The 27694-nt window shown below is 38.2% G+C and overlaps 1 protein-coding gene across 1 annotated transcript in view; it reads left to right on the top strand.

Moving 5' to 3' along the window:
* The window catches only part of LOC140466672 (uncharacterized), a 112503-nt gene that overhangs the window by 40476 nt on the left and 44333 nt on the right, over positions 1-27694 (top strand). The window contains exons 17-31 of the mRNA XM_072562121.1: positions 116-242; positions 957-1191; positions 1272-1330; positions 1423-1520; positions 4281-4429; positions 4520-4658; positions 7282-7386; positions 7513-7701; positions 12673-12918; positions 13983-14139; positions 16706-16831; positions 17731-17869; positions 20293-20321; positions 22700-22738; positions 24814-24846. Of these exons, the coding sequence (XP_072418222.1) occupies positions 116-242; positions 957-1191; positions 1272-1330; positions 1423-1520; positions 4281-4429; positions 4520-4658; positions 7282-7386; positions 7513-7701; positions 12673-12918; positions 13983-14139; positions 16706-16831; positions 17731-17869; positions 20293-20321; positions 22700-22738; positions 24814-24846 (1870 nt within the window). The remainder of the gene's footprint in view (positions 1-115; positions 243-956; positions 1192-1271; positions 1331-1422; positions 1521-4280; positions 4430-4519; positions 4659-7281; positions 7387-7512; positions 7702-12672; positions 12919-13982; positions 14140-16705; positions 16832-17730; positions 17870-20292; positions 20322-22699; positions 22739-24813; positions 24847-27694) is intronic.

Raw genomic sequence — 27694 nt, 5'->3', positions numbered from 1 at the left:
TATATATGATTATTTGACTTCTAATGTGCTCTGGCATTATCTGCAGATTTGTAAAACATGTATTGTTACCAAAAAGAGCTTAAAAAATATGTTTTTAATTGTGCTTGCTTTAAAGAGGTGTAAGGATTCCATCTGCACTTGTCAAAATATTGATCACTGCATTTGTGCTGTATTTGGTTCATATGTTCATGAATGTGCAGAAAACGAGGTCATCCTGACACAATGGACTGGAAGTATTTGCAGTAAGTTGAGATATTTATCTTCCATAAAATATCCACACAATTTACTGTTGGCAGCATTAGTTGCTTGAAAGCAGTTTATATGATCCACAAATAATTATGTGTATCATTCACTAAGTTTATTTATGATGAGGTAGCAAGGTCATGCTGCTGTAGAATGATGTTGTGATCCAATATCTGAAAATTTTGCTTCTATATGCTTATGCAAGTGCATTTTACTTTGGTAGGAAGTTCCTCCGTGACAGACTCAAGAAACCGTTGGAGATTTGATTTCGATAAAATATTGCAAGTCGCATTCTGTGGTAGAATAGTTGGGAAGATATCAGAGTAAAAGGTCTTTAGTGGGTTGTTGGATAGCAGAAGTAGGAAGGAGCCAACTGGATATAGCGCTGCAACCCTTGACCTGTTAAGAGGAAAACCTGAGCAATTTTGCAGATTTACTCATAGCTAATGATATGATAAATTCCATTAGTTCTAGAGCACAATTCTTTAATATTTTGATGGGTGTTGAGGCCAAGAATTTCTATTGAAGCTAATGCGCTCAGTCATTTCCACATATCATGAGGGAATTACATTAAGCTGCTTGATGAATGGCTTCTACAATGGAAGGGACCTCAGAAGGAGACCAGGATGGATCATTTACTCAGGGCTTCTGATATTTCTCTAGTTTTCACCACTATTTAACTATAATCTGATGTTAGTGGTTTTTGTTTCTAGATACAACTTGTGAGGAGAGCCAAGTTTTTGACAACAACATGACAACATGTAACCGGACTTGCAGATCACTATCAAAACCTGACTTCACCTGTAGTGTTCAGGATGTTCCAGTTTATGGATGTGGCTGTCCTGCAGGAAAGTACATGGATAAAAGTGGACTCTGTGTTGAGCAAGGAAAATGCTCATGTTACTATGAGGGCATATATAGTGCACCTGGAGCAAGTGTTGGTGATTGGTAAGTATAATTGTCAAATCTGCTGCAAGTTGCAATAATGAATATATGAAAAGGGATTTGTAACTTTTCTTTTCTTTCAGCATTTGCATAAATGGCCATATTGTGTGTCCTCAAGTTCATACTACTCCACAGACACCAGGTAAATTATTTGTATCTTTTAAAGTCATCCACACATAAAACATGAATTGGAATTTCTTTGAAACAACTTTCTCCATTTTTTTTGTCCAATAGTGTGTCATGGGGAAAAGAGGTATTTTAATTGTTCAGGAGCTGGAAACTTAAATTGGAAATATTGTGCAAAGAAATGCAGCAACTTGAATTTACCATGCGTAAGTGATATCTGAAAATATAAACTTGTGAGTGTCGTACATATTTGCGTGGAATGAGGGAATATAATGCAAAGGCGAACACAAAATATAATTGAATATGCTATTCTAAACAACAGAAAAGCATATTTTAATCTGATGGCAACTATAGAAAAAAAAGCTTTTGCTCCATTGCTAAGTCTTGTAAGGTAATATTTTATCGAATTTATTCATGTACTTCTGCATTTTCTGATTTGTTGGGACAGAATTAGGGAAATACTGAGCACAATTATCAATCTTAGAAAGGGTTGCTATGTCCTTGTGAAAGTGGAAATGATGTTTTGTCAATCTGTTGAAACTTTTTAATGTTACAGGAAAGGGAAAACAAATGGGTGAAACTTATTTAATTTTTCCGACGTACCGTATATAAGATTATCATACAAGCTAAGGATAATGCATGAAATTGGAGTCATACATTGAATATGGAATGAGAACTAGTAGCAGGAATGATAACTGTTTCATTTTGGTTTAGCTGTAGCTAGTGGAGTGCCATAAGGACTAGTGCTTGGGCTTCAGCTATTTGCAGTCTGTATCGAGGACCAAAGTCAGGGACTTAGTGTAATACATTCAAGTTTGCTAATGATACAAATGTGGGTAAAAAGATGTTCTGTGAGCAAAACAGAAAGGAGGCTGTAAAAAAAAAGACATGTTGTGTGATTGGGAAAAATGATGGCAAATGGAGTATAAAGTGAGAAGATGTGAAATTATACACTTTGGTAAGAAGAGTAAAGAGGTAGACAATTTTTCAATGGTACAATTATTAAATGTTGGTCTGTAGAAAGCTTAATGAGTTGGCGAAATCAAATAGAGCCAATTTGCAGATAAAACATACTGTTGGGAAAATATTTGTTTTGTTAGTCCTAACTGTGAAGAGCTACAGTTTAAGACAGGACACCTGGAGAACTCCATTGTTTTGAAATAATTAGCTTCCTAGGGAGAGTGCAATGAAGGCTCCTTCAATTGATTCCTGGGATAAAAAGTATTGCTCTTTTAGAAAAGATTGCACATAATGAATGTAGAACATAAAACATAGATCAGTACAACACAGTACTTGCACTTTGAAACTCTATGTTGTGCTGATCTTTTATCCAACTCTAAGATCGAACTTGGAGGTGCTAAAAAGCTAAAAATCTGGTGTTGTGTGATTTTTAACTAAGGTCAAACTAACCTACATACCCTTCATTTCACTATCATCTATATGCCTATCCAAGAGTCACTTAAATGTCCCTTAAGTATCTGACTCTACTACACCTGCTGGCAGTGTGTTTCATGCACTCATTACTCTCTGTGTAAAGAACCGACCTCTGACCACCCCTAAACCTTCCTGCAATCACCTTAAAATATGCCCCCTCATGATCAGCCATTTCTGCCCTGGAAAAAAGTCTCTGGCTATTCACTCTATCTATGTCTCTCATCATCTTGTACACCTCTATTAAGTAGCCTCTCACCCTTCTTCGCTCCAATGAGAAAACTCTTAGCTGCCTTAACTTCTCTTCATAAGATATTCCCTCCTGTCCTGGCAGAATCTTGGTAAATCTCTTCCGCACCATCTCTAAAGCTTCTACATCCTTCCTCCAATGGGGCAACCAGAACTGAACACAATATTCCAAGAGTGGTCCAACCAAGGCTCTATAGAGCTGCAGCATAACCTCGTGACTCTTAATGGGCCTATGTTGTCTGAAGTTTAGAAGAATGTGATGTAATTTTATTGAAGTGTGTCACATTCTTCGAGATCATGACAGGTTAGACACTGTGAGGATCTAGAATGAGGGAACATAGCATCATGATAAGGAGATCGCCATTCAGATATGAGAGGAGAAGAAGTCTCTTTACTCAGAATATTATGAATCTCAAGAATTCTGAATCGCAAGGACTGCAGATATTCAGTAAAAAGTTGAGATCATTTGGCCTTTACACAATGAGAGTATCAATAGATCTGGAGGGAGAAGTGGAATTTGACCAGAAAAAGGTGTGCCACACTTGCAATTCTGTGACTGGATCGCATTTTCTAAATAATCCCAAGTGGGCCATAAAATATGTTGACAACCCTTTCAAAATTTTCAGTCAGATCCAGAATGTGAACATTGTAGGACTCATAATTTGGCACATTTGTGCATTTTGAACTTTATATTTATTTAATACACAGTACCATGTTCTTTGCAGACTGAAATAATATGCAAACGTACTGAATCTATGATAACTGGACAAATCAGCTGAGAGCCATTCTCTATTTTATTCTTCAGAGCAATGGCTTGACCAATAAACTTGCCTGGCTTCCATTTAAATAAAGCTTGGTAGTTGACTGTCAGTCTTCATCTAACTGGTAATTCTGCATGAAAGAGTCTTTACCAATCAGTGAGCATTTGTCAACCACTTAGCCCACCCTATTCATTTAGAATCAAAATGTTACTCCTGTTACATTGGTATTCTAGTGAATTGTCCTAACTTTGAGTAAATGTGTCTTTTTTCCATAATTTTATCTACTGTTATGTTTGTTAGATAATAAGTTGCAAGTATGTGTATTTGAGTGAGTGGGAGAGTGAAAGCCGCACAAAGTTATTCTTGTCTAAGTTAGTCACTCATTCAAAATTATGTATCGCCTGAGATTAGTAATACTGATGAACATATTTACATAATGAGTATTCATTTCTATTACTCCATGTTATTTGAGATCAGTTTTAATAATTTTTGAGGAATTACTAAAGATCTTTTCTTTTATGACAGCCAGATCAATGCGTTCCTGGTTGCATCTGTCCTGAAGGTAAAGCTGAAGATGACAATGGAGATTGTGTTTTGCATAAAGAATGTCCTTGCTTGTTTGAAGGACAGAGCCATCGTGTAGGAAAAGTGATCCAGAAGGATTGTAATAAATGGTGAGATTGAATCAATGACAAATTTATACATTTAGTATATTAAAAGCACCTTAGTATGGTAGAACACTATATCTGCTCTTTATTTTGTAGCACGTGCCAGGGTGGAGTATGGAACTGTACTGAGAAACATTGTTCAAAGACCTGTAAGGTTTATGGTGAAGGTCATTTCACAACATTTGATGAGAACACATATACTTTTGAGGGGAACTGTGAATATATATTTGTTCAGGTAAATAACAATGACTTAAACCTTCATTTCCTGTGAATCAAAATGTTGTATTTATTTGGTCAAGTATAAGTTAAGATTTTAAAATGATATGAAACATTTCTGAATATTCAAAATCACTACTTTGTAATTTTGCCCAAAACTTCAATGATAAGGTATAGATGTAAAATTAAAAGCCTTGTTATTAACAGATCATACATCTAGATCCACAAAGTAGTCTGAATTTTCCCAGTCCCACACAGGCAGTTTTTGAGGTGGCCAAGAGGATTTTTGTAATTTGGAAATGTGTAATATTGTACATTGTGTCAACTTCCTGATGCCTTTGCACGTCCTTGCAGTTTTTCTCAATGTCAGTTTTCATGCACAGTGACCTGCATAGCAGCATTGCCAGCCAAAAAAGATACATAAAAGGACTAATCATCCCCTACTTTCAGGCACATTGAGATATTTGCAAGCAGCACATACACCACACCACAAGTCCCATGTTTGTTTTTGGAAGGTGAGAGTGAACAAGCTCATAATGGGATATCTGAGCCACTGTATTTTTAAAGTTGTCGAAAAGCTTACTGGCAGCAAATGGCAAGGGGACTGCATCCAGCCTTCCAACTGAGTAATGAAGCTGTGAATCTGATGGCCGTATGTATCTTATCTTCTGTTTGTTTTACTGGCTCTAAGGATAGTTGCAGTATCTCACTGCCTCTGCATCTATTTGGCCATCTGTGCTCCTTGTTCTAAAAGTGGTTGTCAAACCAGATTGTGTTGTCACTTCTTCCAGAATCTGTCCACTGTTAGAAACTGGACAGCGAGTACAGATGTAATGTATTAATTAATTGGCTAATCTCCTGTAAGCTGACGCAGTCAGGCATGCACCCAAAATGCCAGACACAGGAACTTGAACTGGACCTGATATTGAGTTCTGACAATTCGCAGGAAATACTTATTCTGGCATGTCTACCCCTTTTATTGAACTAGAAGTTTCAATGAACATCATGAAGACGAAGGTCACACATTCATGATTCAAGTTTGACTTTTTATGTACTTGCAATCATTTAGAATTCATGAACAAAAAACTAATGAATGGATTTAAATCACATGCACATACCAAACATAAGGTAGAGAATGAGCTGTTCAGATCAAGGTGCCTGGCTGAACAAATTAGTGCAATTAGTCCCATTCCTTTGTTCCTTCTGCTTATCTTACAAATGTTTCCTTTCCAAAAGATGGATCCAATTCCTTTTTGAAAGATGCTATCAAATTTCCTTCCATCAGTCTTTCAGACAGTGCATTTCATAATGATTATGACAAGGTTATCTATTTATAGAATATGAGTTGCCTGATTGGGACTGTAAACCTGGTCCAATCACGGAGCCCTGGCTGACAGATGGAGTTTAATTTAGATAAATGTGAGGTGCTGCATTTTGGGAAAGCAAATCTTAAGAGGACTTATGCACTTAATGGTAAGGTCCTAGGGAGTATTACTGAACAAAGAGACCTTGGAGTACAGATTCATAGCTCCTTGAACGTGGAGTCATAGGTAGATAGGATAGCGAAGAAGACATTTGGTACGGTTTTCATTATTGGTCAGAGTATTAATACAGGAGTTTGGAGGTCATGTTGTGGCTGTATGGGACATTGGTTAGGCCACTGTTGGAATATTGCATGCAATTCTGGTCTCCCTCCTATCGGAAAGATATTGTGGAACTTGGAATGGTTCAGAAAAGATTTACAGGGATGTTGCCAGGGTTGGGGGATTTGAGCTACAGGGAGACGCTGAACGGGTTGGGACTGTTTTCCCTGGAGCATCGGAGGCTGAGGGGTGATCTGATCGAAGTTTAGAAATTCATGAGGGGCATGGATAGGATAAATAGGCAAAGTCTTTTCCCTGGGGTGGAGGAGTCCAGATCTAGAGGGCATAGGTTTAGGGTGAGAGGAGAAAGATATAAAAGAGACCTAAGGGGCAATGTTTTCACGCAGAGGATGGTACGTGTATGGAATGAGCTGCCAGAGGAAGCGGTGGAGGCTAGTATGATTGTAACATTTAAAAGGCATCTGGATGGGTATATGAATAGGAAGGGTTTGGAGGGATATGGGCTAGATGCTGGCAGGTGGGACTAGATTAGATTGGGATATCTGGTCAGAATGCCAGACCATTCAACCGAAGGGTCTGTTTCCATGCTGTACATCTTTATGACGTTAGGACTCAATGAAAGATATAAACAGGAGTTTCAGAGGTTCTGTTATTCTAAGAGCTGTCTCTGAGGAAGCTGGATTAGAGTCAAGGACTTTCCACCTATAAATAAAGGGTGACTTTGTGATGGGATACAGGCCCCTGTGGAGTTATTTCACATTTCTCCTCTTCAATGAATCTGATTCTTTTGACAATTATCTCAAATTGTGGATGATAGTTTTAATAGAAGAATATTCTATTTTGTTTTAATGAGGCCAGCAGTAAGACTATGGCACAAAACTCTAGATAAACATAATAGTTTATGGTTGAAATTGCATGAGTAACTTTACCATAATACAGATGATACATTAGTACTAATTACTGAACTGACTGAGCTACTTCCAATTACACAGAATATGCTTTTTTTGCATATATTTAATGAAACCTCTCTTCATTTAGGACCACTGCGGAGAAAATCATGGTACTTTCCAGATACTGTTTGAAAATGTTGCATGCTGTGAAGATGGAGTGACATGTTCCAGAAATATCAAAATTATATTTCAGGTTTATTTTACAAATATTGGCTCAGTACCATTTTAATAAGACCCTTAAAGTATAATTTTCAATTGAGATTATTAATAAATGTAATTTAAAAGGCATTCTATTTTCTAAACCATTTGTCTCTTACAGGATAAAGAACTAACTTTGGAAGATGGGAAAGTAAAAGTTTCTGAATCAAATTCCATATCAACATGCACAGAAGATTCCTATTCATATCACACCGTCGGACTCTATCTAATTCTCACATTTTCCAATGGGATTGTTATAATTTGGGACAAACACACAAGACTTTCTGTAACACTAGATGAACAATGGAGGGTAAGTGTAGTTCTGGGTTAAAATATCCCCTCTTACATGTGCTCGTTGATTCTTCACATTTTTTGAAAGCAAACAAATGGTTTCAGAAATTGTATTCATCCAAAACAAGGAGTTACCAGTCAATTAATTTGCTTTGAAACAACAACCTAAATCATCACAACTCTCATACAAATCAACAAAAAGAAGATCATACATCTGTCAAAATTGTATTTAGTTTAGCCAGAATGTCTGTCTATGTGACTGGATAGAGTTCCAGAGTTTGGTGTTGCATGGACAGTACTTGCAACCCTGAAATATTCCAACAGTCAGTGACCTAGTCTAAACCTACACGTGGAGTCTTTGCCAGCCCTAAAAACACAGGACTATATTGGGGACACAAATCTTTTTTCTATTAATTACTTGCCTGATTCAAATTCACAGTCCAAAGACTTGACTCGGATTTGAAATACCGCATGTATTTTGTTTGTTACGAAGGGAAACCAGCAATGCAACAACGTTAATATATGCTGTGTATAAGCACATAAGATATCAAAAGTGAGTTCTGCCTGGTGATTCTTGCCTCCTACACTGTTCAAGATGCTCATGGCTGTTTTTTACTCTCTATTCCCATTTTCATATCACTTCTTCCATTGATTCCCTTCGTGCTTAAATATCTTTTGAGCTTAGTCTTGAATATCATCAATAGGCAAAATATTCCCATTCTCGTGTGCTGGGGTGATGTTGGGAAGATTGGGAAAATATGGCAACATTAAAATTTCAGATTCTTGCCATTGAGAAACTTTTTTTCCAATTTTCCCCTTAAGCTCTATATTGTGACTTCAGAATGTTGCTACTGAGCAGTGACAAATTTAATTCGATGCATTTGCACATTATTAATAGCGATAAACATGGGAACCTCGATTGTCCGGCATTCGAATAATGAACTTCGGATCATTCAAACAAGATTGCAAGGTCCCAATGCGTGGCTAACTATGTTATCCAGCATCGATTATCTGACATTTGATTAACCAAACAAAATACTCTCTGCCTGTGTCATAGAGTGATAGTCATAGAGATGTCCAGCATGGAAACAGACCCTTTGGTCCAACCTGTCCATGCCGACTAGATATCCCAACCCAGTCTAGACCCACCTGCCAGCACCCAGTCCATATCCCTCCAAACCCTTCCTATTCATATACCCATCCAAATGCCTTTTAAATGTTGCAATTGTACCAGCCACCACCACTTCCTCTGGCAGCTCATTCCATACCTGTACCACTCACCGTGTGAAAAAGTTGCCCCTTAGATCTCTCTTATATCGTTTCCCTCTCACCCTAAACCTATGCCATCTAGTTCTGGACTCCCTGATCCCAGGGAAAAGACTTTGTCTATTTATCCTATCCATGCCCCTCATAATTTTGTAAACCTCTATAAGGTCACCGCTCAGCCTCTGACACTTCAGGGAAAACAGCCATAGCCTGTTCAGCCTCTCCGTATGGCTCAAATCCTCCAACCCTGGTAACATCCTTGTAAATCTTTTCTGAGCACTTTCAAGTTTCACAACATCTTTCCGATAGGAAGGAGACCAGAGGTTCCTCTGTATATTTTATTTCTACAATACTTCCAATTCTCCTTCCCTTCTCCAAGATACACAGTGCACATATTCCTGACTTAGTTCAGAGCAGGAACCTGGTGAGTTGCAGCTCACGAGTTGATTGTCCTGGCCTTCTTCCAGCTGGGGTTCATCACCATACCCCAGAAGCTACAGTTCATCATCCTCCTTGACCCTCATCCATGCATGTCCGCATGGGTCAAGTACCAGTCTCACCAGCTTCATGCCTGCTCGCAAACCAGCTTACACATCACTTGATCATATCAACATTTTGTTTTGGAGTTCCTGGACACAATGATCTTACATACAAGATTGGCACAGTGGCACAGTGGTTAGCACTGCTGCCTCATAGTGCCAGAGACCTGGGTTCAATTCCCGCCTCTGGCGACTCTCTGTGAGGAGTTTGCACATTAGATTAGATTAGATTATTTACAATGTGGAAACAGGCCCTTTGGCCCAACAAGTCCACACCGACCCGCCGAAGCGCAACCCACCCAGACCCATTCCCCTACATTTACTCCTGCACCTAACACTACGGGCAATTTAGCATGGCCAATTCACCTGACCTGCACATCTTTGGACTGTGGGAGGAAACCGGAGCACCCGGAGGAAACCCACGCAGACACGGGAAGAACGTGCAAACTCCACACAGTCATTCTCCCCGTGTCTGCGTGGGTTTCCTCTGGGTGCTCCGGTTTCCTCCCACAATCCAAAAATGTGCAGGTTAGGTGAATTGGCCATGTTAAATTGCCCGTAGTGTTAGGTGAAGGGGTAAATATAGGGAAATGGGTCTGGGTGGGTTGCGCTTCGGCAGGTCGGTGTGGACTTGTTGGGCTGAAGGGCCTGTTTCCACACTGTAAGTAATAACCAGAGGGTTAGGTATGGTGGACAGTGAGAAATATTTCCTCAGATGGTGATGGCTAGCACGAGGGGACACAGCTTTAAATTGAGGGGTCTTAGATATAAGACAGATGTCAGAAGTAATTTCTTACTCAGAGAGTTGTAGGGGCTTTGAACACACAGCCTACAACAGTAGTAGACTGCCAACCTCAAGGGCATGTAAATGATCATTGGATAGACATATGGATGGAAATGGAACAGTGTAGGATAGATGAGCTTCAGATTGATTCCACAGGTCAACACAATATCGAGGGCCGAAGGGCCTGTCGAGTGCTGTAATGTTCTACGTACTATGTTTTAACTTGCATGCTTCTGTCAGGTTTCCCTGACTGCAGGAACACGTGAATCTCTTATTTTACACAAGATGCATCTTCTATTTCTTATCTTAATGTCTTGGTGTTCATTTGCTTCGTACTTACTTGGATGCTGCCAGCCTCTGTAGTTTGTATTAATTCTTAGCAAAGAGGGAGAGACAGGCAACTTTTCACAGTGGGGAGTGCTGAACAGTGAAGGATAGCACGGGGCTGCAACAATGTCACACCTGCAACATGTGCCAGCAGCTAATGTGGCAAACACACCGCATGAGCTTCAAGCAATTAGCCATATCTGAAAGTTAAAGGTAAGTTGGCTTTAATGGGGTCAAGGAGAACAGCAGTCAATTAGGAAGTCCTACCACAGTCATCAAGGGCCTATTCTGATTTCACTCCACGCATTGGATATTATCAGCCCTGCAGTTTATGCGCAACCAGTCCAGGGCTTACTGTCAGGGTTCTGTGGAGTCATCAGTGCAAGGGCTGGTCCAATTTTTCTGCAATGAGACAAATCAAGTATTTGATTGATTGGAGAGAACTTACTGATGATGCAGGAGCAGGAGAGGTGATAAAGTGAACCCCATGAGTAAGTAGGAACTACAGTAGGCAAAGCTGGTTCGTAGCTTAGGAGACTGAAATGGCTGAGAGCTGTTAAGCAGATATTGTGCATGCAATAATGCGAGAATATTCCATGAGCCTTACAAGAGGTGGATACAGTGCCAGAGCTACAATGCCTAATGCCCTTTTGAGTGTGAGGTAACATTGAAGAGATGGTAGCACTTACACTGAGCACAGATGATCGCTGACCTTATTCCTTCATTGCTGGCATTCCTTTTAACCAACAATTTAGCATTCACTGTATTCCAAAAATAGATCTAGGCTGGCTTTATCTGGTGGTGTGGCCTTTAACGGTGGTCAGCAGGAGAAAGAATTATGGCCCATTCCACCACCCTGTTCACCAGCAACTCCAGATCCCAGTCTGTGAAGCCAGGTGTGAGCTTTGCTTTCTTGAGTCCTTGTTTTCTGCAATGATAATGGAGTATGAAAGTGTGAAAATAGGTTCCTAGCTTGCATCTTCTGAACTGGTGTGCAGTTGAGCTTTAAATATGGGGCCAGCAATGTGAACTCTACAAGGTTGTGGCCGTGGTGATCACTTCTGCCTCTCCTGTTATACAATTCCACAGTAGGGCACCAAAAGCCCTCTTGCACAAAGCAGTTGCTGCAGAGGTGATGGACAGTGTGTTCTGAATCTTTCTCAACAAAACTCTAGAACACAAATTGGAAAATTCAGCTCAATATGGCTTCAATTGCAGATCTCAGAGATGGGGATTTCTGGAGCCTTCCAACACTGAGCAAAACAATTTCCATATATCCAATTTTTGAAAGGCTGAATCCTTATATTGAATCTGCAATGGACTATACTCTCCAGGCAGAGGAATCCTGATTGTCAAGCCCTCAGAGAATGTCATTATCCTTTTCACTGCAATTTTTTTCTCATTCTTCTTACTGCACAGAAAATAGATTCATTCCATTCAATCCCTCATTCCAGGAATGAATCCACTGAATTTTTACTGCAGTCACTAGTCAAGAATAGTCTTCCTTGCATAAGGAGACCAAAACTGCACAATGTACTGCACTTGCATCCTCACTTGACTAAGTTCGAGAAGTCAATTCTCAGGTGTAGCACTGAAGAAGCAAAATAATTAAATACATACATTTCTATTCCTACTACAATTTAAGAAATAAATTAACTTCATGGTATAAAATACTCCCAATTTATAGCAATTGAAATACCTATGTCTGGGCAACAGTATATTCAATAACAAACTTGCTTACTGAGATCAAAAATATTTTTCCTCCATTTGTTACTTCCCTGTACCAAAGATATTGATACCATTTTGAGCTGACTTTCTTCCCTGGCCACATACCTAGACCAGCCGAGTGGAGATCAATTGATGCTATAAGCTGAGATAAACAGCCTAAGCATAGATTAATGAAAATGTAAGGTTCTGTGTGATTTAATTATTTCTCAGACTTGTGGCTTCCTTTTGTTGGGACATATTCCTGCCTTTACAGATCAAAGCAGCTAAATTAATTTATATTGAAGAGTAATTTTGAGATGTCAGATTATTATCCTTAATAATTGGTTATTTGTAACTTGTACAATAGAACAAAGTATGTGGTCTCTGCGGAAATTTCAATGATGACACCGAAGATGATCAAACAACCAAATTTAACTCATTGGCGAGCATCTCCACTGACTTAGGGAACAGCTGGAAATCTAATCAGTTCTGCTCTGATTCGGTGAATCAGACATTTCCATGTGAGAGAAACCCACTCTGTTTTCCATGGGCACAGAGAAAATGTTTCATAATTAAAGATCCAAATGGAGCATTTAAAACATGTCACAAAAAGGTAAGATACTTTTATTGAAAAGGTATTACTATTAATTTGAATGTTGTTGGTGATAGATTTAAAGCTGTGAAAATAAATGATGAAGAAACTCCATCTTTACATTAGCGCACTTGCACATTTTCAAATGGAGCACTCCTTATAATGCCAGCATAGATATAAAAACTGGAAGGTCTCAATCATCAGTGCAGATGCCAACTTCTATTATATTTCATAAATCACATGTCATAGAAGTGGGAAGTTGTTGCCAATGTAATTTAATAGTTTGATTTTCAGTTAGATTTCTGAATTTTTTATTTTCTCTATTGATATCATTCAAAATATTTTTCCAATATGCTTTAAGTACAGTTTTACCCACTGTTTCCTTTTCTTGATAAATTTTATTTCTTTTGCCAAAAACAAGGGATTAAATGAAATAATAAGACCCTGATTCAGTGAGGGATGTGAAAGGTTGTTCAGGTACAGAGAACCAAGAAAAAGGTGAAGTTACATTACAAGTAACAACAGAATATGTAAGGATCTAAGTAGTACTTCCAAACAGATCAGAGCCAAATAATATTATCCCACCACAACAAGTCATGAATGGAACTAAAGAATAAGGGCTGGATTTTACACTCCCTAGTTGGTAGCTTGTAGTCTAGAGACAAGCAGAATTCAGTAGATAGCTTCCCCATTGCCTACTCTGCTGCCCCAGACTATTCTGAAATCTTACCGGGCATGAAGGTTAAACTGAGAAATGTTTGGGCTTTGCTTGCCTTATTAAAACACTTAATGGCCACTTAAGGGCCCGAACACACTGCCATCAGTATTTTATCACTGGGGGGAAGGCCCAGGCCAACCAGGGCTTTTGCTGCCGAGGTTGGTGAAGGGCAAGTGGACTGGAACATTACGAATCTATTCAACTTATAAAGAAGAATCAACTTTTTACTCACATGAATATTAATACTTATATATAGGGTCTTTTCGATGTAAAATAAACATTGTAGTCAGCATTCTGTGTATTTTTAACTGTATTTTAAAAATGTCTTTCCTTATATTTTCTAACACTGTTATGCCATCTTCATCAGGTTAACTCTGAGCCATATTATGAAGCTTGCATTAAGGAAGCATGTGCCTGTGATATGCAGGGAAAATATCTGGGTTTTTGCACAGCTGTTGCTGTGTATGCAGAAGCTTGTAACAAAGTTGGTGTTTGTATTCGCTGGAGAACGCCCGAACGCTGTCGTAAGTCTAAATTTTTGATTGAATTGGAAATAGTACACAAAACATGGAACATAGAATAGTACAGCACAGTACAGGCCCTTTGGGCCACGATGTTGTGACAAGCATTTACCTTAATCTAAAATCAATCTAACCAACACACCCTTCAATTTATTGCTGTTCATGCCGCTTAATGTCCCTAATATCTCTGATTCAATACCACTGCTGGAAGTGCACTCCACACATCCAGCACTCTCTGCATAACAAATCTACCTCTGCCATTTCCCCTAAATCTTCCTCCAGTCACCTTAAAATTATGACCCCTTGTGACAGCCATTTCTGCTTTGGGGAAAGGTCTCTGGCTATCTACTCTATCTATGTCTCTCATTACTTTGTACACCTCTATCAAGTCACCTCTCTTCCTTCTTCTCTCCAGTGTGAAAAACCCTAACTCACTCAACTCTCTTCATAAGACATGCCCTCCAATCCAGGCAACATCCTGGTAAATCTTCTCTGCACCCTCTCTAAAGGATCTTCTATAATGAGGTGACCAGAGCTGGACATAATATTCCAAGCGCTGCAGCAAAACCTCAGGGATCTTAAATTCAATCCCCCTTTAATGGATACCAAAACACAATACATCTTTTTAACAAGCCTGTCAACTTGAGTGGCAACTTTGAGGGATCTATGTACATGGACCCCAAGATCCCTCTGTTCTCTACATTGCCAAGAATCCTGCCTTTAACTCTATATTCAGCATTCGAATTCAACCTTCCATAATTAATCTGTTTGCATTTATCCAGGTTGAACTCTGTCTGCCACTTCTCAGCCCAGCTCTGCATCCTGTCAATGTCTGGTTGTAGCCTGCAATATCCTTCAACACTATTCACAACAACATCGACCTTTGTGTCATTGGCAAACTTATTATCCTGCCCTTTCACTTCTTCATCCAAGTCATTTATAAAATCTACAAAGAGCAGAGTCCAAAGAACAGATCCCTGTGGGACACCACTGGTCACTGACCTCCAGGCAGAATACTTTCCATCTGCTACCACTCCCTGTCATCTTTCGGCCAGCCAATTCTTTATCTAGATAGTTAAATTTCCCTATATCCCATAACTCCTAACTTTTTGAATAAGCCTATTGTGGGGAACCTTGTAAAATAGCAGCAGAGAAATCCAGCCCTTATTCTTTGGTTCCATTTCATTTCAGCCTTTCTGAAATCCATATACACCACATCTACTGCTTAACCTTTATCAGCTTGTCTCGCCACATCTTCAAAGAACTCAATAAAGCTACCCCTCTCAAAGCCATGCTGGATATCTTTATGTTTCTCCAAATAGTCATAAATCCTGTCTCAGAATTCTTTCCAATACCTTGCTTACCACAGATGTAAGACTAACTAGTCTGTAATTCCCAGGGATTTCCCCATTCCCTTTCTTGAGCAGATGAACAAAATTCGCCTCCTCTAAAAATTCGGTACGACTCCTGTGGAGAGTGAGGATGCAAAGTTCTTTGCCAGAAGTGCTGCAATCTCGTTTCTTGCTTCCCGTAGTAACCTTGGATATATCTGGTCTGGCACTGGGTACTTATCTGTCTTGATGCTTCTCAGAATGTCCAACATATCCACATTCTTAATATCAATCTGTTCAAGCCTATTAACCTGGTCTAGTGTTCTCACTATCAATAAAGTCCCTCTCTCTCGTGAATACTGAAGCACAATCTCATTTAGGGCCTTCCCTACCTCTTCAAAGTCTAAGCACAAGTTTCTTCCACTATTCCTGCTCAGCCCTATTCTCTCTCTGATCATTCTCTTACTCCTCACATAAGTGTAGAACACCTTTAGGCTTTTCCTACTCCCTATTGCCAAAGCTTTTTGTGTCCACTCCTAGCTCTCCTCAGCCCATCTGCATTCAGGATGTTCCAGTCAATATTGGGAAAGTTGAAGTCACCCATAACAATAACTCTGTTACATCTGCACCTATCGAAGATCTGATGTTCAATTTGTTCTTCCATCTCTCTGTTGCTACTGGGGGGTCTTTAAAAAACACCGATAAAGTGACTGCTCCTTTCCTGTTACTGAAATCCACCCATACTGACTCTGTAGACAAACCCTCCTCAACAAAGTCCTTTTCTGCGGCTGTGATGCACTCTCTAATTAACAGTGCTACTCCTCTCCTATTTTCCCACCCTACCAGTTCTTTTTAAAAGATATAAACCCGAGAACATCCTGCAACCATTCCTACCCCTGTGAAATCCATTGATCCATTATGCCCACAACATCATAGTTCCAAATACTGATCCATGCTCTGAGTTCACACTCTTGTTCCTGACACTCATTGCATTGAAAAAGACACACTTTAACCCATCCCTTTGCCCTATCAACTGTGTATCCTTCCTGACAGACTCTCTGCATTCTATCTCTGCCTGTTCAATAACTACCCTCTCCTCTGATCTGTAGCTCCGGTTCCCATCCCCCTAATTATTTCTGACTATTTCAACAAGGTTTGCATCTTGCTCTGAGCTGTTCCTTTGGATGTTGAATCAATTGCTGGCATTGTAGATCAACTAATTGTATTTTATATTGCAGCTGTCTATTGTGACTATTACAATAGCCCTGGTGAATGCAGCTGGCATTATCAACCATGTGGATCTTTGACAGTAAAAACATGCAGTGACCATTCAATTCGAAGAAAGCTCTCTGCCATCCTTGAAGGTTGTATTATTTCATAATTTTGCTGATGTTTAGGTCTGCCACAACATATTTCTTACGTGTTTAATGTAAGCACAAGTAGAGTTATTTAGAGATAATTTGGCATATAAGATTTAAAAAACACATCAATGTTCTAAAACTAAAACTTTATTTAAAATGATTCCGATCAGAAGCATCTTGTTAATTTTCCAGTACAGCTACAATACTGGTATCTCCCTGATATAGTGTAAAATTGTACAGCTATGTCCTGCCTAGAGAAAAGCAGTTCAAGTCCAATCAGGTCAAGTTCCATTTGATCAGTCAGCTCTCATTCAGTTGCAGTGCTAAACAGGGACATTACACAGCAGTAATCTGTTCACTGATGTTCATGTGACTTCTGACATTTGACTTTAGGCCTCCTCGCAGCTTTGGTCCAAATATGGACAAAAGAGCTGACTTGCAGAGCTGAAACGAGTTACTGTCTGTGGCTTCAAGGCAATTTTTAACAGAGTATGGCATCAAGAAGCCAAAACAAAACGTCAAAAGGAATATTAGCAATATTTAAATTTCAGGTTTTCTGCTTTTATTAAATCAGTTGAAAGACAAATAGAATTATTTGGGCAACTCTAACATCATGAATGAATTAGTTCTTGTGTAATGTAAATTAAACAAATAACTAAAACTGTACAGTTGTAATTACATGGATAACTCACTTTGTTGACTGTACTATAAATGAACCATTAACAGGACAAACTTGTGAAAGGCAAAATACAAAAATTACAGTCTTGCTGAATAACTAATAAACCAAGCTATAGTTCCCTGTGCCATGATGTTTATACATAATAAATCTATAATTAAAACCATTGCTAATATGATAGCACCATAGTTCCTCACACTTACTTTCACATTTTTTAAATAATTAGGTTGCTACCCGAAGTGCCCAGACAGTACTCCTTATCTGGATGAAAATACAATGAAATGTGTCAGCCTAGATGAGTGCACTTGTTATTACAATGGCAAAATATATCATCCATTTGAAAATGTACCTGGCTGTGGAAACTGGTAAAGTATCCAGAAAATGTGTTTTATTGTTAGTTAGTAATGTGTCATGAAAGCAATTATGGGCCAAGTCTTCCAGTCTCCAAATTGTCAGACTCTGGGCATACGTCTGAAGAACAGCAGCATGATACTGCTTAATATCTGGATAATTCCAAAGCTGATCCTTCCAAGAAACACTTTGTGACTCCCAACGTCTTCCCTCTCAATCACCGTTACACATCCTTTACTAGCTCACTCTATGAGGGACTGTGTCATCACAGCAGCAGAATTGTACTCCAACACAATCTGCAACTTCATGACTCAGCATATCCCCTCACTCTACCCTTGCTATCAAGCCAGGGTATCAACCCTGGTTCAATGAAGAGTCCAGGAGTACTGGCTAAATACAGCATCTGGCATACCTAAAAATGCAATCTCAAAGTGGTGAGACAATAAAACTGGACCATCTACATAAAATAAATTATAAAGGTTTCAAAGGAAGCTCAGCACTACCTTCTCAGGAGCAACTAAATACCGTTCCAGGCAGAGAAGCCTACATTCCTTGAATGAATAAATAATGCTAAATGGTATAAGCAGTAAGTGATAGACACAACTAAGTGATTTCACAATTGATGGATCAGACCTAAGCTCTGTAGATCTTCCACTTGCAGTTCTGAATGCCGATGAACAACTAAACAACTCAATGGAGGAGACGGCTCCACAGATATCATAGATGTTGGTTTCCAGTCAATTCAATTCACTCACATAATATCAAGAAATGGCTGGAAATGATAGATACGGCAAATACTGTGACAATGTTTTGGCATAGTCTTATGTTCCAGAATATGCTGCAACCTCAAACAGCACACTTTAACACCAGCATCTATCCAGCAATGCGGAAAATGACCCGGTACTTCCCGCACACAAAAACAGGGCAAAACCCCAACTCATCCAATTACTGCTCCATTAGTCTGCTCATGATTGTCACTAAAATAATGGAAATTGCCATGAATAATGCTACCTATCAGACATGTTTCCACAACCTGCTCACTGATGCTCAATTTGGGTTCTGCCAGAATCACTCAGCTCCAACTTCATTATCCCTTGGATCAAATATGGACAAAAGAGCTGAATTCTAGAGGGGAGATGATAGGGGAGTCCACATTTGACTCTGTGTCTTGGCAAGACCAAAGTCAATACGTATCGGTGGGAAAATTCTCCCTCCACCAGTTAAAATCATACCTGATTTGATCAAATTTAACAGTGACACTACCTATTTATTAGGAGGTAAAAACAATGACTGCAAATGATGCCTTGGATGCTGCCTGAACTGCTGTGCTCTTCCAGCACCACTAATCCAGAAACTACCTATTTATTATCAACGTTTATTCCAAAGATTAGATGACTGGAGTAATTTGGTATTTTGGCCACAGCATGTTTCATTATAAATATTGATAAGTTGCCCAGTTTGTTCATATTATTTTGAATGTCTTGCCAAGTTCTTAAGTGTTTCATAGCATTGTAAGTACCAGATTGTCTATACTTCAAAACTTATGAACAAAGTAAAATTTGATTCAAAGAAGTTTAATTTCAGTTTTCAATTTGCTTTAAAAAAGTAATTTATCATGAAAATGATGATATTCTAAATGGTATAAATCACAGTTGGATAATGTGAAAATTCCTTTTGTGAAACCAAATCAGCAGTCCATTTTATACCTTGCCTTATAGGATTTTCTTGGTTGAGGTCAATGCTAATAAAAACAGGCAGGTTTTATAATGATTCATTATCATTGAACCAAAGTGTTGCATCCACAGACTGTTATGCATTGAAAGCCAACTTCATTCTAAACATTTAGAGATGAGTTAAAAAGAATTTACAATTATAAAGTGATTTTTATTGTGCCTTTAATGAGAGAATAGCAAAGTTTGAAAGAAGCTGAGTAAATCATGTTTGAATGTTTATGTGATTTATGCTTTTGCTTGATAGGCACAAGGAGAGTGCTGGAGGAAAATAGTTTGTTATTACCTCTTCTTCCTCAGTCCTTTCTACAGTCATGCAAACATTACAATATCCTTGTGTATTTCCATATACTTTTTTGTTGTACTAGTTATAATGCAAAAGAAACTGGTTCAAAAGCTAATACAAAATACTATCAGTGCTCTCTGTCTACGAAGTGCAATGTTTAGCAAGCTATTTTTCACTTTTTCAATATCAGGTGAAAGCATAAATGATTTTTGTTTAGTGAGTAATAGATCTGCAAAAAGCTGCATTTTTCCCTCACTAGAATGCAGGGTTGGTCGTACAAATCTGAATGACTTCTCCGTGTTTTGTAAATATACCAGTTTTTAATGGGGATCTATAGTGTATTGAATATGGACTATATACTGGATAAGGCTTGTTAAGCACTATTTTCTAAGGTAGTATTTCTGAACTTAATATTTTACAGTGTATGCAGCGAAGGTATTGTCAGCTGTGGTAAGTGAACTTGTTTTCAATAATTCATGCACCACAGTAAAACATTACAATGGCAACTACTGCTATCAGACACTATGGGTAAAACAATGAGGGAACTTATATTTTGAGCAACCCAGAACTGCAGAACAGTTGGTTTATCTAGGGAAATGCTAATTCAATGTCCATCTCAGCACTCAAAGTACAATAAAGGACATTAACTGAAAGTAGATCCAATTGGAGGGCTACAGCACTAGTTTACTAGTCGTAAGAGAACAATGCTAAAGAGATGGAGCTGCAGAGGTAGAAAAGAATGCATGAGGGAACCTTACAATGACCCTTTTTTAGTCTAAATGGTGCCCACCATTGTCAGGAAGGTAGCTGCCAACATGTTGACCCTGACTTTGGCAAGTACTCGGAGCTGAGAACTCATAATTCATAACAATTGTTTGAAAATGCTGCTCCCGATCTCGAGTCCAAACCTGCTTTCACTGGGCTGTGAAGATTTTACCCAACATTCCCCAACTTAACTCTCATACGGCCAACTTTTACTCCAAACATAAATTCTGCTTTCATGTGATATTCTCAAAAATCAATTCTGGTTGCTTGTAAAATATATTCTCCACTAATTATTCCATTATCCAAGAAAATATCCCAATCACCGACATCTAACTAACACTGCCCAAGAAATAAAGAAGCAAAATTATAAATTGGAAATTTATAGAGATTTTTAAAAATCCAAGTTTAACCATATTTCAATTTTTAACATGTTTCTAGGTACAATGTGCTCCAATCTAACTAGGTTAGGGTTATGAGTAATGTATAAAGTGGTTTTCCTTAACCTAAAGGGCCACAAACACATGATTGCACCTTCAAATGAGTTGTAAATGCTTAGATTCATTTCGGATAAAATATAGGGCTGAGCACAGTGCTCTGCTTAAGAGCAGCAGCAGCCAGGCCCTAGATTATATATATTTAATTAATTGTAAAACAAATCAGGACCACTAGTTTGTGATTTCCCAACTAGCACCGACCACAGTGCTGAACTGGGCAATCAGCCCTTGTAGTAGTCAATTGTAGTGATAATTGCTTTTCTGTCCTTTAGTGCTTTTGTTATTTCTGCTTCAAACATGTGTGTAGAGCAATGTTCCAATGAGGCAAGGACATCTTGTCATTTTCTGAAAATGAAAATAAAAATTTAAGCAAATCAGTGCCAAATTAGGAAAAAAAATGAAGATAACATAATTCAAAGTTCAATGTTTTCTCCCAAACTTCCTACCAAAATGAGACTGTAAATTGTCTTTTGTGCAGCAAGCACCAATCAAGTAAGAAACTAACAGAGTTTGATGAAATCTTCATCTCTCAATGTTTATTTTCCACTCAAAGTAATATCTGCTAGTTTGAGAAATGGTGTGAGATCTGATTATACCAGGCAGATTAGGCATGTCACAGAATAAAACATGGCAGTGCTGTCAGAAAGGCTGCTTACTTTTTGTGGGATACAAGAATTGTCAGCAAGGCCAGCATTTGAACTGATTCGCTCTCTCGTCCATTTCAAAGGACAGTTTAATGTTAACCACATTGCCATGGTGCAGAGTCACATATAGGCCAGACCAAGTAAGGACTGCAGATTTCGTGCTCTTAAGTAAATTAATGAAACAAGTGATTTTGTACAAAAATCGACAATGACTTTGTGGTAACCATTAAATTGTTTTTAATTCGAAATGTTAAATTTAAATTTCACCATCTACCAGGTTAAGATTCAAACCCACTTCCCGAGAACATTTATTGGCACTTTGGATTACCAGAGCTATTATGTCATTACCAGATGACATTAGCATTATGCCTCCACCTCTTATCCAATTTCAACAAATCAGTTTCTGGCAGCTGGGCACTGCTGGCAAAAGCAGCATAAATTTGAGAAGCAGAAACTGACCTTTCAATTAGATGCTGGCCTCAATGTTGAGCCTAACAATTTCAGATTGTAGCTCTGTTCCTCCATTTTGTTTCATTTTATTTACATCTTGCAACGTTTCTCTTATTTTTGCTTTCAATCAACAGCATATTTGCTTTGGGCACAAATTTTGTTTTTTATTCCTTCTTTTCTTTACTCATTCCCATTCACTTGGCCCAAGAGAGCTGATATTTCTGACAGTCAATGTCTCCTGTTTTCAACTCCACCAATAAGCCTTCGTTTTGTCATGTTCAATCCATTCCCTTCCTCAATCTTACACATTAGTAACTTTTGCTGCTTAAAATGACAGGTCACAGGCCTGAAATATTAACACTTCGTCTCTGCAGATACTGACTAACCAACTGATATTATTTTTCCCAGCATCTTGTTTTTAACTCTAAATCAAATTGTCATGCAATGACCTAAAATAATTTATTTTCTTTTCTAGAGACAACCACATCTCCGACTACAATGATCACCAGTACAGGTGACTAACTCTCACTGATATTATCTATGGATATGTGAAAACAGTTCCTAGTTATAATTTTGTTTCATATAATGTCAAGAACTTTAATTAAATTTTTACCATATTATGAAGCAAAGTGAAATGGAACTTAAAAGAATGCAGAAGTGAAAGAGTTACTGCTGGAAGCAAATATTCAAAAAAGAAGTATTCCCTGATGTGAATGGAACAAAACACACCAAGGCCTCTGGAGAATCTTGCATGAATCCCAGAATATTAAATTACGTTAAGCAGTTGATGGAGGAGGCTTTTAAATTATTAAAAGCCAAAGGATAAGAGACTGTCAAAGAAATCACATGAAATTGAAAACTAGTTAATCTTACCTTGATAATGAACGGTCTTTGAGTGTATATATGTATAATGGTGAGAAAGTTGGGAGAATCATATGAGATGGATAATGGTGATATATATGGATAATAGTGAGAAAGTTGGGAGAATCATATGAGATGGATAATGGTGATAATATATGGATAATAGTGAGAAAGTTGGGAGAATCATATGAGATGGCTAGCGAGGATCTTCCTGAGATCAAAAGCAAAATGCCCCATTTTCCAACCAAGCGTTGAACAGTGAAATGAGAGTTGTGAGTAGCATGGGCCATTTGCATACATTAACATTCACATCATGATATTATCTTGTATTACTGGTACGCAGCTTCCCATCTTCTCAACGTATGGAAGACAAACTAGATGCTGGCAATTCCCAATGTAAAAGTTACAGCATTAACCTGGTAACGCCAGATTGCTGCTTTCTGTCCAACACTTACCAAAATCTCAGGGCACACTCCATTGGCAGTGACCAAATACACCATACCCCTCCCTCCCCAGACTATTGGGACTCCTATGTCCCTGTGAACAAAGCTGATTGCTAATTTCCCTGTGCCTGGTTTTGCTGTAGTAATTAACAGCAGATATGGGCTGGTAGTGATTGGCCTGGCAATTGGCTGGGCTTCAAAGATGACACTGACACACAAATCCCAAGAGGTCCTGGCAGTTGCCATTACTACTGTACTGACTTGGAGAACATGTTGAATGGGGTGTCATGGTGGGTCGTGGTTCATAAGTAAGGAGACAAGTTTGGGAAGATAGTGTGTGAAACCTGTTCAGGCTTATGGAAGAAAACTGTCTGTGAAACTTGCCGAAATTGAAATTTAACCAATCTGTGGTAAAATTCAGCACCATGCCATCAAGTGATAGTGAATACTTATTTAACTTATTTTTTAATAGAAGCCATTACTTTAAATGATATGTGTGGATTAAAAATGTAAGCATCTCATAAAATTGTAGAATGCAGAAAAATGGAGACTTCTAAAACTAGGAGATGTTTCTTAGAAAGAAATAGCAACCATTCTTAAAATCATTCTTAACAGGAATGATAGTTGTTCAGAGTACAAAATTAGGAGTTTGATGAAACTATGTGGAAGGCTGGGGGGGTGGGGGGAACAGATGGCAGATAAGTTCATTGTAGAGAAAAATTAAGGGTTTTTAATTTTTTAAAAAATGTGATGTGAACATTCCTCCAAGATCAACATTTGTTTCCTATTACTGATTGCCTGTGAGACGATGATAATGAGACTATCGAGTGACTTGCTTGGTTATTTTCTAAAGCAGTTAAGAATCAATCACATTGCTGTAATTCTGAAGCCACATGTAAACCAGACTATGTAAAGACAGGAGATCTTATTCTTTAAAAGGACATTTTTTAGCAGAATCAATGATAAATTCACTTCTAATTCCTTTTTAAAATTAATTCCACCATTCAGCTGTGATGGGACTGTAGCCATGTTCCCAGTGCATGTACCCATTCTCTGGATTATGCATGTTGTGACATTTTCACTGCAAGGAAATATGCATCATTACAGGATAGAATAAAATATCTGAATTTAATAACTGAGGAGAATATATGTCTTACAATATCAAGAGCAGATACTAGAATCATCACTATCAATTTTGGCATTTCTTTCAAATTTTAACTGAGGTAAATCAAAGGGTATTTTACAAATAATGTTTGAAGTAACTATTCTCTGCTTTCATTTTTAGAAATTACAACTTCTACAATCTCGACGACATCAGGTGTGTGGCTTACATTGAGAGATATAATAATTTAGAGCTATGATCAGAAACAAATTTCGCTCACTGGTAGCTATTCATGTGAACATGTATATCGTGAATTTCCCAGTAGGGGTTGGCTAGCCATATTAACACATAATGAATTTGGGGATAAGACATTGGGATGGGAAACTATATTGAACATAACATTTCCAAATGGACTTTTTTAAAAATAAAAAGCTTTTAATGCTGTCACAACTAGTCAAAACCTAATTAAACTAAAAGTATATGAGAGGTAATTTTCTTGAACTTGTTCAAATGGCCCTGGAAAAATACGGAGAGCAGATGAGAACATTGAATACAAACCCTTTCCACCAGAAGTTTCTGTTTGGCTTTCCAGGATGTTATTCTTCGTCCAATTGTATTTGAAGGTTACTCTTGCCGATAGCCTTTGATTTCCCATATTTAAACAGATTTATGCTGAACAGGTAGTTGTGCTGTTTATTGATTTGAGTGACCTACTTTAAATTTGCATGTGAACATCAGTGGACAGTTAATGGGTTCCTCTCATCGGTGATTTCAATAAAACACGGCTGACAATTGAAAATCGCTCCCAATTGTGTTCCAGTTTAGTCATAATTAATGGGTTTTAATGTACTCATCTGTTTGTTTCTTTGTCTTGATTTTGTTGCTGCTTCTTCAAATTTTGTCACTGCGTAAGTGGATTTTAGTGGTTTGTCAAAGCCAGAATTATGTGGTATATTTTTTCAATGCATTTTTGAGTCTTTTTCAATTACAAATTGAAGAAAATTCAAAGTCAAACTTGGATCTTCACATAGACTGAACAAATTGAATTGGCTACAATATCATGGAAGATGATGTTGTAGAATGCTTTTTGTTACAAATTCCTGGAACAACATATGGTGGAACTGAATGGAGGAAGAAAGCTTTTTTAAATGTAATGCTGTATACCGAGGCAGATTTAATTACTATTGTTGTGATAAATGATCTTATTGGGAAAATAAATTATTGAGGTCCATGTTAAGTTTAAAGAGACATATTCAACGTCAAAAAATATTCATAAGGTGAAATAAAGCCAATTACTTTGGTAAGAAGAGACAGTTGACTAAATTCTATTGTGTAATAGACTAAAAGGTATGACAGTAAACAAATAATAGAAAATTATTGAAGAAGTCATTCAAAAAGAACTGTAAGACCACAAGAAAAAGGAACAGGAGTAGGCCATTCACCCTCTTGAGCCTGTTGCATCATTCAGTAGGATCAAGGCTGATCCCCATTCCTCATGTCCACGTTCCTATCCTTTCCCCACACCCCTTGATTCCCCTACTGATCAATAATCTATCTATCTCCGTGTTAGACACAAGAGCTCTGCCCCCACAGTTTTCTGTGGCAAGAAGTTCCAAAGACTCTCAAACCTCCAAAGAAATTCCTCCTCATCTTAATCTTAAATTGGTGCCTCTATTCTGAGAGAATCCTGTCTGGCCTTGGACTGTCTCATGAGAGGAAATCTCCTCTCAGCATTTACCTCATCAAGCCCCTTAAGACTCTTATATGAGATTGCCTCTCATTTTTCTATACTCCTGTGAGTAGAGTCCAAACCTATTTGACATTAGTTCATAAGACCAGGGATCATCCTAGTGAACCTTCTTTGAACTGCCTGCAGTAAGGGAGTAAAAATATTTATAGTACTCCAGATGTGGTCTCACCAGCAACTTGTAAAGTTGCAGTAAGATTCTCCTACTCATACTCCAAACTCCTTGAAATAAGGGCCAACATTCTATTAGCTTTCCTGTTTAACAGCTGCACCTGCATGCTAGTTTTCTGTGTTTCACACAAAAGTGCTTCCAATTCCCTTCGGGTTGCAGCTTTCTGCAGTTTTTCTGTATTTAAATAATAGTCTGTTCTTTTGTTCTCCCTTCCAAAATGAACAACTCAATTGTTTTTCCACATTGTACTCTAATTGTTAACTTTTTGCCCACTTACTTAGCAATGCCTATCTGTAAACTATTTTTATTCTTCGCACAACTTGCCTTTCCAATTATTTTTGTGTTCTCTGCAAATTTGACTCCAATATATTCACTTCCTTCCTGCAAGTCATTGATATATATTGTAAACTGTTGCAGTCCCAGCACTGATTCCTGTGGAATGCCACTGGTCACAGGTTGCCAGCCTGAAAAAGAGCTCCTTATCCCCACTCATAGTTTCCAGCCCATGAGGAATTGTCTATCCATGTCAATATATTATCTCCAACAACATGGATTTTTATCTTATGACTTAACCTGTTACAATGTTTCTCATCAAACACCTTCTGTAAGTTCATTTTGGTCCCTCTCTGTCTACCTGGATTGAGACTTACTATAGAAACTCCAATAAATTAGTCAGACACGATTTCCTGTTTATGAAGCCATGGTGTCTCTGCTTGATCAGATTATGATTTTCTAAATGATCTGCAATTACTTCTTTAACAATTGATTCCATTGGTGACTCAGTTTCTGCCTCTTTCCCATCTTTGAAAGTAGTGCAGTTTTCCAATTTTCTGGTACGTCTCAAGGATCCAACAATTTTTGCAAAGTCACAGCCAGTTACTACCACTATCTCTTTAGCCAACTCCTTTTAGATCCAAGCCACCAGGGCCAGAGAATGTATTTGCCTTTAGATCTATTAGTTGCCTAATTCTACTTCTTTACTGATACTGATGGTACTTAATTTCTCTCCTGTATTCTTGAGCATTAATGGAACACTTGAAGTATCTTCCATCATAAAAATGTTCAGCTAAAATATACTTCCTCAAAAACAAATGCTCATAGAACATAGAACAGTTCAACATAGTACAGGCCCTTCAGCCCTCGAT

The sequence above is a fragment of the Chiloscyllium punctatum genome, chromosome 44 (assembly GCF_047496795.1).
Source record: "Chiloscyllium punctatum isolate Juve2018m chromosome 44, sChiPun1.3, whole genome shotgun sequence".
Classification (NCBI taxonomy): domain Eukaryota; kingdom Metazoa; phylum Chordata; class Chondrichthyes; order Orectolobiformes; family Hemiscylliidae; genus Chiloscyllium; species Chiloscyllium punctatum.
This window is presented reverse-complemented; position numbering and strand designations above follow the sequence as displayed.